This window comes from Parastagonospora nodorum (assembly GCF_000146915.1).
Source record: "Parastagonospora nodorum SN15 chromosome Unknown scaffold_6, whole genome shotgun sequence".
Classification (NCBI taxonomy): Eukaryota; Fungi; Ascomycota; class Dothideomycetes; order Pleosporales; family Phaeosphaeriaceae; genus Parastagonospora; species Parastagonospora nodorum.
The window spans coordinates 454,387-468,305 of NW_001884554.1; the positions used below are offsets into that span (position 1 = coordinate 454,387).

At 51.5% G+C, this 13,919-nt stretch overlaps 7 protein-coding genes across 7 annotated transcripts; 3 read left to right on the forward strand and 4 right to left on the reverse strand.

The window, feature by feature from the left end:
* Positions 1–184: 184 nt before the first annotated feature.
* On the forward strand, positions 185–2,524 carry SNOG_04302 (hypothetical protein; the record flags this gene model as incomplete). The annotated part of the gene is made up of 3 exons (XM_001794668.1): positions 185–339; positions 393–786; positions 812–2,524. The coding sequence occupies 3 exons, from the start codon at positions 185–187 to the stop codon at positions 2,522–2,524; spliced, it is 2,262 nt and encodes a 753-aa protein (XP_001794720.1).
* A 460-nt stretch (positions 2,525–2,984) lies between these two features.
* Positions 2,985–4,806, reverse strand: SNOG_04303 (hypothetical protein). Its single transcript, XM_001794669.1, has 4 exons — positions 4,420–4,806; positions 4,238–4,342; positions 3,951–4,187; positions 2,985–3,904 (listed from the first exon to the last, which is right to left on the reverse strand). The coding sequence occupies exons 1-4, from the start codon at positions 4,793–4,795 to the stop codon at positions 3,069–3,071; spliced, it is 1,554 nt and encodes a 517-aa protein (XP_001794721.1). The 5' UTR covers positions 4,796–4,806; the 3' UTR covers positions 2,985–3,068.
* A 669-nt stretch (positions 4,807–5,475) lies between these two features.
* On the reverse strand, positions 5,476–7,310 carry SNOG_04304 (hypothetical protein; the record flags this gene model as incomplete). Its single annotated transcript, XM_001794670.1, has 3 exons — positions 5,476–6,048; positions 6,369–6,926; positions 7,269–7,310. The coding sequence occupies 3 exons, from the start codon at positions 7,308–7,310 to the stop codon at positions 5,476–5,478; spliced, it is 1,173 nt and encodes a 390-aa protein (XP_001794722.1).
* Positions 7,311–7,479: 169 nt separating this feature from the next.
* Positions 7,480–7,717, forward strand: SNOG_04305 (hypothetical protein; the record flags this gene model as incomplete). The annotated part of the gene is made up of 2 exons (XM_001794671.1): positions 7,480–7,490; positions 7,555–7,717. The coding sequence occupies 2 exons, from the start codon at positions 7,480–7,482 to the stop codon at positions 7,715–7,717; spliced, it is 174 nt and encodes a 57-aa protein (XP_001794723.1).
* A 265-nt stretch (positions 7,718–7,982) lies between these two features.
* SNOG_04306 (hypothetical protein) lies at positions 7,983–8,729 on the reverse strand (the record flags this gene model as incomplete). Its single annotated transcript, XM_001794672.1, has 1 exon — positions 7,983–8,729. One exon carries the CDS (start codon positions 8,727–8,729, stop codon positions 8,040–8,042), a length of 690 nt encoding a protein of 229 aa, XP_001794724.1. The 3' UTR covers positions 7,983–8,039.
* Positions 8,730–11,264: 2,535 nt separating this feature from the next.
* SNOG_04307 (hypothetical protein) lies at positions 11,265–12,670 on the reverse strand (the record flags this gene model as incomplete). Its single annotated transcript, XM_001794673.1, has 2 exons — positions 11,265–12,254; positions 12,305–12,670. 2 exons carry the CDS (start codon positions 12,668–12,670, stop codon positions 11,496–11,498), a joined length of 1,125 nt encoding a protein of 374 aa, XP_001794725.1. The 3' UTR covers positions 11,265–11,495.
* A 493-nt stretch (positions 12,671–13,163) lies between these two features.
* Positions 13,164–13,529, forward strand: SNOG_04308 (hypothetical protein; the record flags this gene model as incomplete). The annotated part of the gene is made up of 2 exons (XM_001794674.1): positions 13,164–13,248; positions 13,303–13,529. 2 exons carry the CDS (start codon positions 13,164–13,166, stop codon positions 13,527–13,529), a joined length of 312 nt encoding a protein of 103 aa, XP_001794726.1.
* Positions 13,530–13,919: the final 390 nt, after the last annotated feature.

The window sequence follows — 13,919 nt, forward strand, 5'->3', positions numbered from 1 at the left end:
AGAATGTCCATATTCTCGCAAGAGAACTTGACAGTCATTCCGGGACGGCGCTGTCATTCAGGACTCGCTATCCTGCTATACTAGCATGTGCTCGCGCTTAATGCAATTTGTCGTTTTGCTACAATCCCTTCGCGTCCCCTTGTCCTCTTTGCTGCGTTGCCCGCCTGATCTTTTGCTAATCGGCATGTGCAGCTTGGTCTCGTTCTCTCAACTGCAAAAGCAGATCATCGACCTCGCCACGACCCATTTCGTGCACCTACCTGTTCGTCCACCGCCGGAAGACCTGGCCCAGGTACCATCGAATCTGCCATCCTTCCTTGGAGACACAATCGCATCGAGGTATGTAAACATGGAACTCGAATGCATGGCAGAGATACCTAACCATCTTATAGACAGGTACGATCTGCTTACATAGCGCATACTGTCTCGAAATTGATCACGTACCGTGTCTTCGGCCCCTTCTTGTTCAGCCTTGGTCGTCGCTACGACAAGGCGGATTCGCTATTTCTCTCCATGAGCCACCACATCCGCGACAAGAGCACGCGTAAAGAAGCGATCTGGCGCCAACAGACCTTACTTGCAGCCTTCACCAGCAGCGGTGCCAAGCAGCGCATCAACACAGCTGCAGGCACCGTTGTTGAAGAAATCGTGAGCGCGATCAAGCACTTCGCCGATCCCAGAGAAGAAGAAGGCATCAAGATCGCCGTGAAAAGGATTGTGAAGCTTGCGGCTGAGACCTGGCGATTTGCACGCCTCGAGCGCGAGATGATCAACGCCACAATGCCTGCGATTTCGGGACGAAGAGCACCAGTTCACTGGACCAGAATTCTGGCCCTCTTATGACCCCTACAAACCCGAAGGGACGCTCATAGGTTCGCTAGTCGACCACCCAGCATCAGCTGACGAAAAGCCTCAACTCCTCTTGAGGCTGTTCCCAGTCATCTGGCGCGAGCAGAAACACGAAAATTTCCACGCCAACGGCGAGAAGCCCGATGAAGGATGCATATTCCATCACGGGCTAGCCCTATATGAGGATGCTGAGCCCGTCGCTCAAAGAATGGAAGAACTTAAATCTGCTGGTTTGCCCTCCTATACCACTACTGCGTCTCCGACGATTGCTGAAAATGGCAAGTTTCCCCCACCTATCGTCCCGCCGCCTCGAGAGACTCCTCCGAATCCCCCAGCAATGGCTGAAAAAAGCGATCGATCCACCACGCGAACCGCGCCTCCCTCACCTACCGAGTACCTTGAGAAGTCTGAGGAAAGACAAAAGACACCTCCACCTCCACCGTCATCAATACCATCATTTGACGAGGCACCGCCCTCAACATTTGTGAAGGCTTATCAGCGTCCTCCCCCGGGACCGATTGACTTCGCGTCACCTAGAGACCTGATCGGGCTTCCGCCGCCAGTAGAGAGTGTCTTCACTTCTCACTCTGCGACGCCAAAGAAGACATCCGTGGCGCCACGTGCACCTACGAGTGTGGAATCAACATCCACGAGATCTGTACCTCGTGAGTCGAGTATGGCTTCACCTCCACCACCTTCTGTGCCACCACCACCACCACCGGTGCCTGATCGCATGAGAGAGCCTCGTCAAACAACCTCCGTAGAAAGTGCTATTCTTCCCGACTCGTTTCCCGAGCCATCGCCGAGCGACAAACCGCCGACACCACCACATTCTCGATCTGGCACACCTGAAGAGCGACCGATTTCACCGCTCTTTGAAGCCGTCGACGAAATTGAGTCGTTGCACAGTCATCAGTCTCGCCCGTCATCGAAGTCTTTGTCCCGTCGCCGATCCACCCACAGCCGTCGCTCGAAAGAGTCAAAGGATTTGAAGGATGAAATGCCTAACGTCGAACCTGCGACTGACCGTCATGAGACCAGTCGTCGCACAAGTGGCTATGCTCTTAGTACCAAAAGCGCTAAGACCGTTGACAGTGAGCGTACCGACCGTACTTCGCGCAGCGAGAAGACGAACAAGACGGACAAGAGCGAGCGTGATGCCAAGAGTCGCTACATGTGTGAAAGCCGTAGCGCAGCGATCAAGGCCCTCTATCCGGACAGTCCACTGGCAGGCCAGAGCGGCAGCGGAAGCACCAAAGGCTCAGTCTCGAGCTCGAAGAAGAAAGACCGTGACTCGAAAGAGTTGAAGCATAAGAAGAGTATTGCCGATCACACGACCTTTATCTCCGAGAACACCTGGGACACGACTTCGGAAGTGACCCACAACGAAACAGCCAGCCCCAAGAAGAAAGACCGCAACTCGAAAGAGCTGAGGCGTAAGAAGAGTATCGCGGATAATACAACCTTTGTTTCCGTGGGCACTTGGGACACCAACACCGAAATAACCAGCAAGGAAGTCCCAAGCCCTAAGAAGAGAGAGCCGAACACGAAGGAGTTGAGGCGCAAGAGGAGCATCGCCGATAACACGACATTCGTCTCTGTTGGTACATGGGATACCAATTCAGAAGTGACGAGTTTGGCGGCAGAGAGAAATACCCACATATCTACTTCTTGAGCATGGATTACTAGCGACACCAGTCTTACACCAGATTGCCTTTGGTTTAGTCAATGGGCGTCTCTGGTTTCAAGTTCCTCAAGGGTCTATTCCCTTTCCTCTATGTCACTATAGCGTTGTTTCCTGCGGCATTGAAGGAGTTTCGCGTCTACGACGAATGATGCACACATATCACGGTTGCATGCATGGAAGAGGCGCATAGCATTATAATGAGCTTGATGTTGACGATATCATTAGCGTCCTATTGTCGTTTTCTTATTCTTTTCCCGGCATTATCGCCAGATGTACGATACGCACGTCCAACAATGAATTTTGCTTCTGTTACAAGATCAAGATTATGGTGAATACCATATTATTTAACGTTAAAGACTCTTGGGCTACGTCCAGAGGTGATTAACTGTCAGGTATCGGACCAATAGTGAAGCCCGAAATGTTACCGGAGATGCCTTCAAGTTCTGAGGAACTAATGTAATAGGATCGTTCATACTAGCCTATAAGTCTTCAACGTCAGATAATACCGCAGCTTGCTACAAAGGAAGTTCAGCTACAACTTCGCGGGCTTGTCAAAAGCAAAAAGGCCTCGTCCCTTCTTCTTCTCATCTTGCCACACCCACCCACTCTTCCCTACAATCTCAGCTTGGCCACCAGCCATCTGTCTCAGCGTTGCTTCATCTCCATGGTTCGCTAAAAACCGTTTGTTGTTGCTCTTCAATCTCCCCACAATGTGTCCTCGTCCCGGACTTCCATCGCGATTGAACTCAACCGTATACGTCTCCACAATCGCCTCGCCCTCTGCCTCTTTGGCGATTTCCGGCACTTCCACGTCTTGCAGTATCTCTGGCAATGGGTTCTCCAGTGGATACGCGCCTTCTTTGCGTGGCTCCTTGCTCAGTACATTGACGTACTGGTAGCTGAGTACACCACCGTTGGACAGCACAAGTCCTTTCTTACCCTTGCCAGCTCGCAGCTGTCGCGTCATCTCCGTAATGGCATGCATGCTATAATTATTGCCCGCACCGCCGAAACTAGTCAATCCACCGAGCAGCGTCAACGGCTTTTCTCCGCCAGTGATCGGCATGCCAAGGTGTGTTGCGGCAATTTTCGGTACGATGGGGAAGCAAGAGTATATATCGATGAGATCGAGCTCAGACTTGGCAGTGTTGGAGACGGCCAAGGCAGAGTCGATGGATCGTGAGATACTAGGCGAAGTGTGGAAGTTTGGTCGGAGCCAGAACTCGGACGAATCTTGTGTTCCAGCGCCGCCGAGCGGGTAGATCCATTTTGAAGACGGAATGTTGAGGGCTTTGGCGACAGCAGTGGATGTCATGATGATTGCGGAAGCTAGATTGACGTTGTTGAACGCGTTCATGAGAAGTGGATCTCAATTCAGTCAGCTGTATTCTGTGTGATTTACTTGAGCGCTTACATGGGTAACAAATCATTCGATTCTTAGGCCCAACCTTGCCAATGACCTCTTCACCAATGCTCTTTCCGTGATTCCACGCGTACTCGTTCTTTTCTGCTACTTTTGAGAAGTCCGCGTACAATTTCGCGCTCTCTTGATGATTCGCTTTTAGGCTTTGGCCGTGATGCGCGCGAAATGCGTTTTCGTATAACGGATAAACATGAATTGGTGCCCCGATCTGGTGAATGGCTCCGATATCTATGGCTTCGTAAGTGCTGAGTACATTATAATAAGGGAGGGTATGGTACTATTTCCGAGATCCGTACTCGTGGGTGAAAAGACCGAGTCCACGGCTTGCGCAGGAGGTGTCCAGCCAGGTGGTGGCAGCTTCTTTGCAGCTGCACATGCAGATACTAGACGATGTCAGTGTCCCAGAGACGCAGACACAGGCTCCCTACCACCCATAGTAGGTAGTTGTGAAAAGACGCACGTGATGCCAAAGCTTCTCCTCCGGTGACGACCGCAACCTTGCAGTCTCCTTTGGCTATCCTCTTTGCCGCCTGATCAAATAGCTTCCCAGGCTTATCGCCTCCAAGTTCAGAATATCTCTTCCATTTGATGCTTTTGTCGACTCCCAGCTTCTGCGCCAACAATCCTGGTAGATCGGGGTATAACCATGTCCACGTTTGTACGACATCGATGCTATCAATCATAGATTTGAGATCTGTGCCGGAAGATGGTGATGCGTCAATAAGCGCACTTGCGATGGCTTCAAGCATTAATGACGCAGGCTCCTTCGCGTCGGCGACCGCGGTGGAGCGGTTCTTGATGTCCCCAACGCCGATGATTATAGGTATCTCTGCCATGATGCTTTCCGATTCCAGAAGAACGTGTGAGAAGTTTAGGAATGCGCCAAGATAGCGAAGGAAAGCTCACCCATATGTCAACTCGATCACAGAGTAATGATCGGCGTGAGTACTGTGATTTTGCCGAGGTACAACGGCGGTAAGTACGGACGGCGTGCGTGCCCACCGAGCCAATCCTGGAACCGAGAAGCATCACGAACTTCACTCATGCAAACACGATGTCGCGTACTAAGCGATTACCAGTGCCGTACACTACATGTCTTCTCCGTTCGCCTGCTTGTTGATCGTTGGAAGCGATGAAGCGCAACTACGCCGCCGTAGCGATACTAATGTGCCGATGTAGGAAAGAGGCACAATGTGAACGCGTTAGAGCGCTGAAATTTGATCTATCACGATGGGACATGCTTAGTACCAGGCGCAGGGTCTGATTGAGGTAAAGTCGATATTGAAGTAGACGAGTGGAGGATAATGAGCACTTGCGGTCCCACAGACTGTCAAATACTATGGAAAGTGAACGATGACATGCAAGAGTCCGAAGCCTTACAAAGTGTTGTTATTCTTCAACAGCACTGTTCTGCAAACTTGACTCCTGTCCTGGCACGTCCCGATAGTGCAGCCAACGATCACTTCACACCTAAACTGTTTCCGTGCATCTGATTGTCAACATCGCCCATATTTCTTCAAAATGGTAAACGATGAGCGTGCCAATTGAGTGCATCTTCCGCGCCAGGATCCGCTGGTCGATGAGTCAAACGCATGCTCCCGAATATTTCGCTCATGCGCTCATCAACGTCTTGCTCTGGGAATTCGAATCTCATACCACAAAACCCAACACAAATAACATAGACCCAGTCGTCGTCATCTTCGCCGTCTCTTAACAACTCGTTCATGTTGGACAAGTCATGACTGAAGGGTACTGACCACTCAACTCGCAGAAGTTGCTCGCTGATCTGGTCCAGAATCAATGTTCGCAGCCCTGGTGAAGTGCGTAACGGGGCCAGCGCAGCCGTCCATGAACCGTCAAGGTAGCAGTTATCGATCTCTAAATGGAGCATAGAACGCTTGTGCCTGCTTAAAAACCCCTGCAAGGTGTCGGAATCCATGACGAAGCCGGAGAGTCTGAGTTCCGAGAGCTTCGAATACTCCAAGTCGGCTATGGCGAGCCAGACTCGAAACGCATTGCCCATGCGTGGCCAATCTTGCTGGACAGTTCGTTTGTCAAGTCCGAGATCCAGATGCTCCAGGTTATAGCACTTTGAAAGCATAGCCGACAAAGTCCCCAGCATTGAAGTCGTCCCCATCTCGTCAGCGAGTGCTGATCTGTTAGCAGAGCGAAGTAGATTGTGAGCAAACAGAAGTGAGTAGCGTACTCATTGGGTTATGTAGTGCGAGTGCAAGAGTTGTCATGTTCTCTAAGTAGGACAGAGGTCGAGCTTTAATCAGGTAATAACAGGTCGGATCGGGTTGCATGCCCTGGAACGTGCCCCAGTCTGACATGTCCATGTATAAGCATTCTAGCCTGATTTTCGATAGTATTGTGGCATTGAAGATGATCGTTGCTAGGATTCATGACCGTGTCAAGCTCAGATTGCTGACAATCGTCCCAGTGAGTCGTGACTAGACTGGGGCCCAAGATGACACTTGTCACTCGCAATCGCCTCAGTGCAGCTGCGATTATAGAAGTGTTGATCGAATGACATCGGAGTAAGTCTCTGACTTCTGGTAGCTCTGCTGCCAATTTGAGCCTGTGTTCGTATCGCGGATGTCCATAGTAGGAATATCTGTTCCAGTTGGGGTATGGTGCAACAAAAGTCACCGAACTCATGCGTGATCGGATTCCCTCGTGGTTTGACATTTCTAAGAGCGATAGTATGCTTCCATCGGTAAAGCTCAAAGCGTGAGTTTCGAAACACGCATTGAACGTAAATTCGGTCTTTGAGCGGATCGTTCGGGACGTTTCCCGGAACTCCATCAAACCGAAGAACCCAGGGCAAGACGTGAACTCGGGAAGCATAAGGTCTTCTTCGAAAGTCGGATATCGGCGAAGGAGGTATGAAGCGATGTGCTGGAGAAGCTCCGTAGGTAATCTCTCGATCGTCGACAGAGGGTGTAGGTCCTCCATTTCCGATAGCTGTACAACGGTTGTAGGTGAACGTCCAATCTGGGAATATCCGGCGGGTTATTTTGGGAAGTAGGACTAGAGCTGCGTTCTCGAGATGATGGGGTTGATTCCTTGGATCGTCTGGAACGCCTGCCAATTTGGCTAGTCTCAGTCTCAGTCTCGAACGACGGGAACGGTAAAGGTGCGCGAGCGAGCTGCGAAACCCCATATCGAGAAATTAGAGACGTTGTTGTTCTTTGCTGTCACGAATTTTCTAGAAATAGTGTATCAAAATTTTGAGGTGAAAGTGAAGTTCCAAAATAGTGGAGACATGTTCGACATTCACCTCTGAAGTACAGTACTAAAGCTCACTGAAGCGGCATTCAGCGCCGCACCCGTCACTAAAGCGTCCATTGTCTCAGCGCTATGCTTGAAAAAGGGTCAGGGCATGTTGGGTTTTCAGAAGACGATAGAATAACCGCTGCATCATTTTGACGTATCATTCGCCATCCTGAAGACGACATAAGTCCTAGGAACAGCCATTGCTATACAACCCGCAGTGTTTGATCTCCAGCATGTAATCATGTACGACACGTTTGTGCGTTTCGATTTCTCCAGACTGCTCGTAAGCAACTTCCACCAGTTCTACCACATGTAGTCCTGAAGCCAGTTCCCGTACGCCGACTCCATACATCCCCAAGCTCCCTGACATGCCTCCATTGACCGGATATGACTTGCACATCGGCTCTTGCGCACAAAATGCTCAATCCGACCGAGCGATTGCATCCCAGGCGGAGCAGGTGGCAGCATACACAAGCTGACGACCTACTCATCCCTGCGGCATGGGCGTTGTCTTGAAGTTTTGGTTGAACTTGACGTGAGTTAGAGGTTGATGATTGCGCCGCAAGGCGAATGACCGCAGGTAGTAGGCAATAAGTAGAACAATGTTGGAGATGGTACGAGCGATTATTATTGCAGTTGTTGAAGTTGATATCCAGCACCTTCCAGCTCTGGTGTCGTTCATGTATCTGGCCCTGCTCCTGTAGCAGACGTGACAAGATGACCCGGGATGCAGAAAATAGCATGTCTGGTGATGACGATTATTATTTGTTACATTTCAATATGTCTATCTAACAGCTTCCCCTAAACCTTCAGCGCCTTTGCGATCGCCTCTCCAACGCCCGTCGCTGAAGCTGGGTTCTGGCCAGTGATCAGGTTGCCAACAACGACAACCTTCTCGCCCCAAGGCTCAGCAGCCTTGACAAACTTTCCTCCGCTCGCCTTGTTCAAGGCATCTTCAGGCAAGAATGGCACAACCTTGCTCAAGCCGACCTGCTCTTCTTCCGCGTTGGTGAAGGCGGTAACCTCCTTGCCAGCGACAAGAAGGCTTCCGTCGCTCAGCTTGACATCGTACAACACGGCAGGTGCGTGGCACACTGCAGATACAATCTTGCCTGCCTCCCAGAACTCCTTGATCAATTGCTGAGAAGTTGGGTTGTCCGCCAGGTCGAACATAGGTCCGTGACCGCCAACGTAGAAGACGGCGTCGAAGTCTTTGGCTTTTCCAGAGAAGTCGCTCAGCTTCTGGGTGTTCTTCCAGACTTGCTCGTCGTTCTTGAGGAAGTTGACGGAGACGTCGTCTTTTGCTGCTTCGACGGATGCCGGGTCTAGAGGTGCCTCACCGCCCTTGGGTGATGCGACGGTGATGTTTACTTTGTTGCGGAGGACATGGTAAGGATGAGCGAGCTCTGGAAGGTACCAACCGGTGGGTTTTCCGGTGTCGCCCAGCTTGTTGTGGGATGTGAGCACGAAGAGAACTGATGGCTTGGACATTGTGAGAGATTGTTGTGAATTGGTTGATGGTAGAGTGTTGTGATGTGGTGGAATAGCTGGTGGTGGAGTACTGTTAATGGGGACTTTCAATTTCTTTGCATTGATCAAAGTCTATATAAGCTTCTCTATTTTACCAAAAATCAATCTTCTCTACATACGTACGTATGGAGATATGACGCCATGAGGGGTAGGGTAAAGATGGGTACCGTTGGTGGGAAGGCCCGAATATGCGGGGCTGGCATCGACTGGCCGAGATGCGCCGGACTTTTGCTAGTATCGAATGCGTACTTCACAAGACATGACATCGCTATTGGAAGCCTCTAGAAGTCTTCATCCTTACGAAAACGACAGTTTCTGAGTCAGCAACCATATCCAATTAATTTTCGCAACGATCATGGACCTTCCTGGACACCGAACTTTGTCGGGCCCACTACTATACCTGACGTAATATACATCTCTCTTTGCAGTGTCAAACCACTTCGTCTACCCCAAAACGTCATTGAAAGTCGAGATTGAGTACCTGAATGGTATGGTGAGCCGACATCTGGGGCAAGAACCTGAAGCCAGGCATGCCCGCTGGGTATGTATCCAGATGCTACATACATATGTATCTGAATCAACAGAGCAGCAGTATCACCAGGATGGCTGAGGTGGTACGGTGTGCAAATGCCAGTACGCTCTCTACTGTATCTTGTGATTATGGAAGCAATCGCCATAAACCTCCGTTTTCTCGAAGAGCTTGGAGTCAAAGTCATCGATGATGTGATGATAGCGAAGATGAGAGCAGCGCAAAAGTAAGGACTTGAAAGAGAACTCGGGATGCAGAGCGCAGAGCGCAGATACCAAGGCATGCTCTCACGTTGCTGAAACAGCGGATTTTATGTTCCTTGCCTTTGTGTAGACAACTCTACTTTTGTCTGTGTTAAGAGATCTTAAAAGACTCCCTAGAGGTATTTGCAGCTTTTTATGACTATGTTCTATTCGCCTTAGACTATTGTCGCAGTCTAGCTGCATTAGCTATATAACTTCTCACTTCTTCTGTAACTTGACAGACATGCTCACAAGTAGATATTCCGTTCCGTTCGATGTTCGATCTCCGGCGTTTGTAAATTAAACTACCAAAGGGTAATAATGACAGCTTGAGACCAATACGAATCAGCATATATAGTTTGAGTTCCGGGACATCGTTCTCGTCGCGTACGGATAAGGAGCATCCCAGTATAGCAATACATCTCGAGAGATGTGGGCCGCTTCCACTCTCTTCAAACTTAGGAAAGTAGGTATGACCATAAAAATACCCTTCTGCGACTGCCTCGAAGCAGCCAAAGTCCAGTTAGCCCACATCGCGTCCGATTGTGACAAGTATGCAAATCATGAAAGACGATCGCATGGCATATCGTCAAGGGTAGGCAAGCGAACACATTTTAACACAATCCCTAGAAATCAATTGGCTCGTTGAAACGTCTGTCACTGACATTGCATGCGCGAGGCGAAGTATTGACATGGAACCTAGATCTGACTCAGCTGGAAGTCGCCAACAAATCAGGCGGAAGGAACGTAGCCATTTCGACATCCGCGAGTAGGCCGCGGCGAGCTGAAGTGACAGCCTCGCTGACATCGATGTGCTGGACGTGTACATCGAGCTATTAGTGCTCGACAAGTGAATCAAGCTCACCATTGTAGGCAGCCGGCTCTCCGCTGTGTCCTACGCCGAAAAACCACGTGTCTTTCCGTTTGGCGCCTGGTCGGTAGAGATGCGTTTCCGAACGCATGCATCAAGAAAGAAGCGGCGTCGAGTCAGCAAACCTCCGCACCCATTCACGTAAGCAGGGTCTGGAATCTCAAGCACTGTCTTATGCCAAAGTCAAGCTGTCTCACTTCGAGTCGTTTCTAAAAAACTGTTATGTATTCATAAGTCATCGAGTTTATTCAGGCTCGTATATGAGATGACAGCTGCTTTCTAATAGCACATTGAGTGTAAACAGATTACCCCTCCAACTTCCACACAACCCGCAAAAGCAACATGACCCTGCATGTCAGAACTATAAAACTACAATATCTCATTAGAAATAGAACAGCGCAACTCACATTCTAGCGTCCTTCCAGGAGAATTACCCAACAATGACGTTCCAGCGTTTCTCACCACAAAAGACGCATGTCATGTCAGACTTTAGTCACCACACATCACCCGCAAGTCCAACGCCGCCTTTTCTTTCCAAACCCAACCCACCGGGAATCGAAACTGGCACACCGGGGGCGATGCTGCCTGCATGGCTGACAGCGCAGAGCACACACACGTGCGTCCACAGAAGCTGCGCAGCGCGCCGGCGAAAAGCAAAGCAAAGTAATATTAAGGAATTGTTGGGACATGAATGCCAAACACTACCCACTTAGTGTAAAACCACAAGGGCCTTTTGTAATCTTTTGATTTCTCGGTTTCTACCTCCTGCGTGTGCTTGGGATGTCTAGTAGGGAGTGAGGGGGAGGCACGTGATGGGAGAATCATGTAGAGTAGTGATGAACTTGTCTTCAGATGTTATATGATATTGTGATGAATTTGGTGGTAGTCTGTGTCTGAATGAGAGGTGCAGACTAGATAGTGGCGCCTAAATAAGCGCAAGTAGCCCTGCTACAGTGGTATCGAAATATGCATCCTGCATCAACGCCAGTGGTATCCTCGCTATGCCATAAGCCCAAGTGCGCGCCGTCATAATAATCGTCCAATAATACAAAGTTTGTTGTCGTAGTGCTCCCATCTATTTTGTCCTAATCCACGGCCGTGAACAAACACACCTGCCTAGCCATCTGGCTAGCTAGAAGCAGCTCTCTGAACACCTGGTCCATACCGCCCTTGAAGTGAATCGTGTAGCTGTCGAGCTTGCCCTGCTTCTTCTTCTCTCCCCATACGAGCTTCGTCATTGGTCTCGCGTCGTCGACTCGCTTGCCTGTGCGGCTGCCTGGCTTCGCCCAGTCCCTTTGGTACTCGTATAGTGTTTCTGGCATTGTGTCGTCATTTGGGTCCCCCGCCTTCCATACAAATCGCCGACCGCCGTAAGTGAAGCGTCGCGGCGACCACGGGATCTTGTGTTGCCGGTCCGGGTACTCTTTGACTGGCTGTGAGAATGGACCTCGCAGGTGGATACACCGTGACTTGTAGGCGGCGTCCTTGGAGGAGTCGGTTGTGATGCGCTTCTTGTCGATTCCGGAGAACAGGATTGAGATGCAAGGGTTTGGGTACTCGGCAACTCGGAAGAAGTCTGCGGCGTTTACCTGGGTGTCTCCTCTGTGTGACGTTTCTAGCATGTAGAGAGCGTACTTGTCCGAGTACTCGCGCGCTGTGTAGATGTACTTGCGCTGTCCGGAAGAGCCCGTCCATTCCCTTGTGCGGTGGAGGTGGTACGTGGTCGTGGGCTGGTTCGGGTCGAGCAGTGAGTGGTAGGGAATGTCGGGCGAGGGAAGCTCGTCGTAGAGGGGTGTGTAAGAGATGGGTGAGTATGAGGCTTGCCATGTCAAGAGGTTTTGTACCTGCAGACGTTAGTATGTGTCTGACACAGAAGATGAGGAGTGACACGTACTGCTGACAGGCTCTCGCTCTCCTCGTCGAGGTCGCCATTCGCTCCCCACTGGTTGGGTGCTGGCACGAAGATGCACTCGTTGCCATACTCGTCGATCTGATCACTTCCGCTCTCGAGGTGGGGCCGTAGTGCTCGCTGTCGTTCCCTGTGGATGCTGATCTGTGTTTTGATGATGCGCAGCTGCTCGTCCAAGTTCTCGTCGGGCGATATGCTGGCGAGCGACTGTTCGATCTGGTGCTCCAGGGCCAAGGCTGCAGCCTTGTGTTGCTGGTAAGACGCGTCGTAGAGCCAGGCATGCTCCGACTCGAAGGCTGAACTCCGCATCATCTCCAGATGCTCGTGAGAGGGGAGCTGTGTGTTGGCCATGCCGGGCATCTGTCGCGGGGGTGCTGTGTGTTCAAGTGGGGGTGAGTGCCGTGGTTGCTGAGCGAGGACTAGAGCTGGGAGGCCAGTGTCCTGCGGAGACCTTCGCAGAGGAAGCAAGCAGGGTGACGGGACGCAGACGGAGACGGAGAGACGGAGGAATATGCATGGGTGAGGCAGAAGGGCGGGCAGGCTGATATGCCAGGCAGCGGCAGGGCCGTGTTGTAGCAGCTGACGATGAACCATACCCCAGCGGGGGGCACGGGCGGTTCCTGCGGTGTGGGAGCGCGGCTTCCCTGTCGTCGACTACGCCGGGAACGGCCATGACAATCAATTTGGCCTGCACCGGTGGACTGAGGTGGACTAAGCTAGGCGCATGTGGCTAACGGCTGCATCGGACAAGGCGATTGCAGCGACCTGTCGCATGTCTGGAACAGGACAGCGAGTCGCGAGATGAGCGCATTGCTTTTGCATCTGTGTGAGGGAAATTGTGGACATGGCTCGCCGAGCACTCCTTCCTCTCCACCTCTGCAGTCTCACAGTCTCACTGACCGAGGAGGTAGCCCGAACCTTCAGTGTTGGTGTGTGCCCGCCTAGGCATAGCGACACCAACGTGATGCAGAGATGCAATGCAGCTTCACCCATCACGGCCCCCAACCTGAACTGCATCTCCACCCGGAGACCGAACGCTAGCGTTCGACCCACCAGCTGCCCCAGGACCCTTGCGTGGAAACCCGCCGACGGCTTCGAGAAGCTCTTGAGCCTGCCCGCTGCGCACATAGCGCAGTTTGTTTCCTCAGCCAAGCGACAGCACATGCACGAGTGTGACGCCTCTCTGCCTGTCATCCGCCGCTGGTCGTGATGAGACTTCACTCCATCATGCGTAGGCACAGTCAGCACTTGCGCCGGCAGATTCCTTCACGATTCGCTCCGGCGGCACCTACCCATCCGCTTCGTGTACGCCGGAGCAAGGAGGGTGACGCGTAGCCTGTCCATTCCACTGGCACTCACATTGTCTGCGAGGGATCCCTCGACCTGGCGGTGTGAGGCATTCGGTGGAATGTGTAGGGCTGATGACGACCCCTCGCTAGTCGGGTAGATGGTAGATCTTGGACATGAGCTAACGAACGGGAGCCAGTCGGCCGGCGTCCGTCTTGACGAACAATTGGGAGGCATGTCAATACTCGCCCATGCGCCCATGCCACCATACTATCAGGTACAAGCAGCACAGCCAGTCAGGGACACGCCACGG

Bases quoted from the DNA above. Each gene is read 5' to 3' on its own strand.
- SNOG_04303 (XM_001794669.1), bottom strand. From the start codon at position 4,795: ATGGCAGAGATACCTATAATCATCGGCGTTGGGGACATCAAGAACCGC. The intron at 4,188-4,237 runs GTACCATACCCT...ACGAAGCCATAG, and splicing joins GAGTACGGATCTCGGAAATA to ATATCGGAGCCATTCACCAG. The intron at 3,905-3,950 runs GTAAGCGCTCAA...GACTGAATTGAG, and splicing joins TCGAATGATTTGTTACCCAT to ATCCACTTCTCATGAACGCG.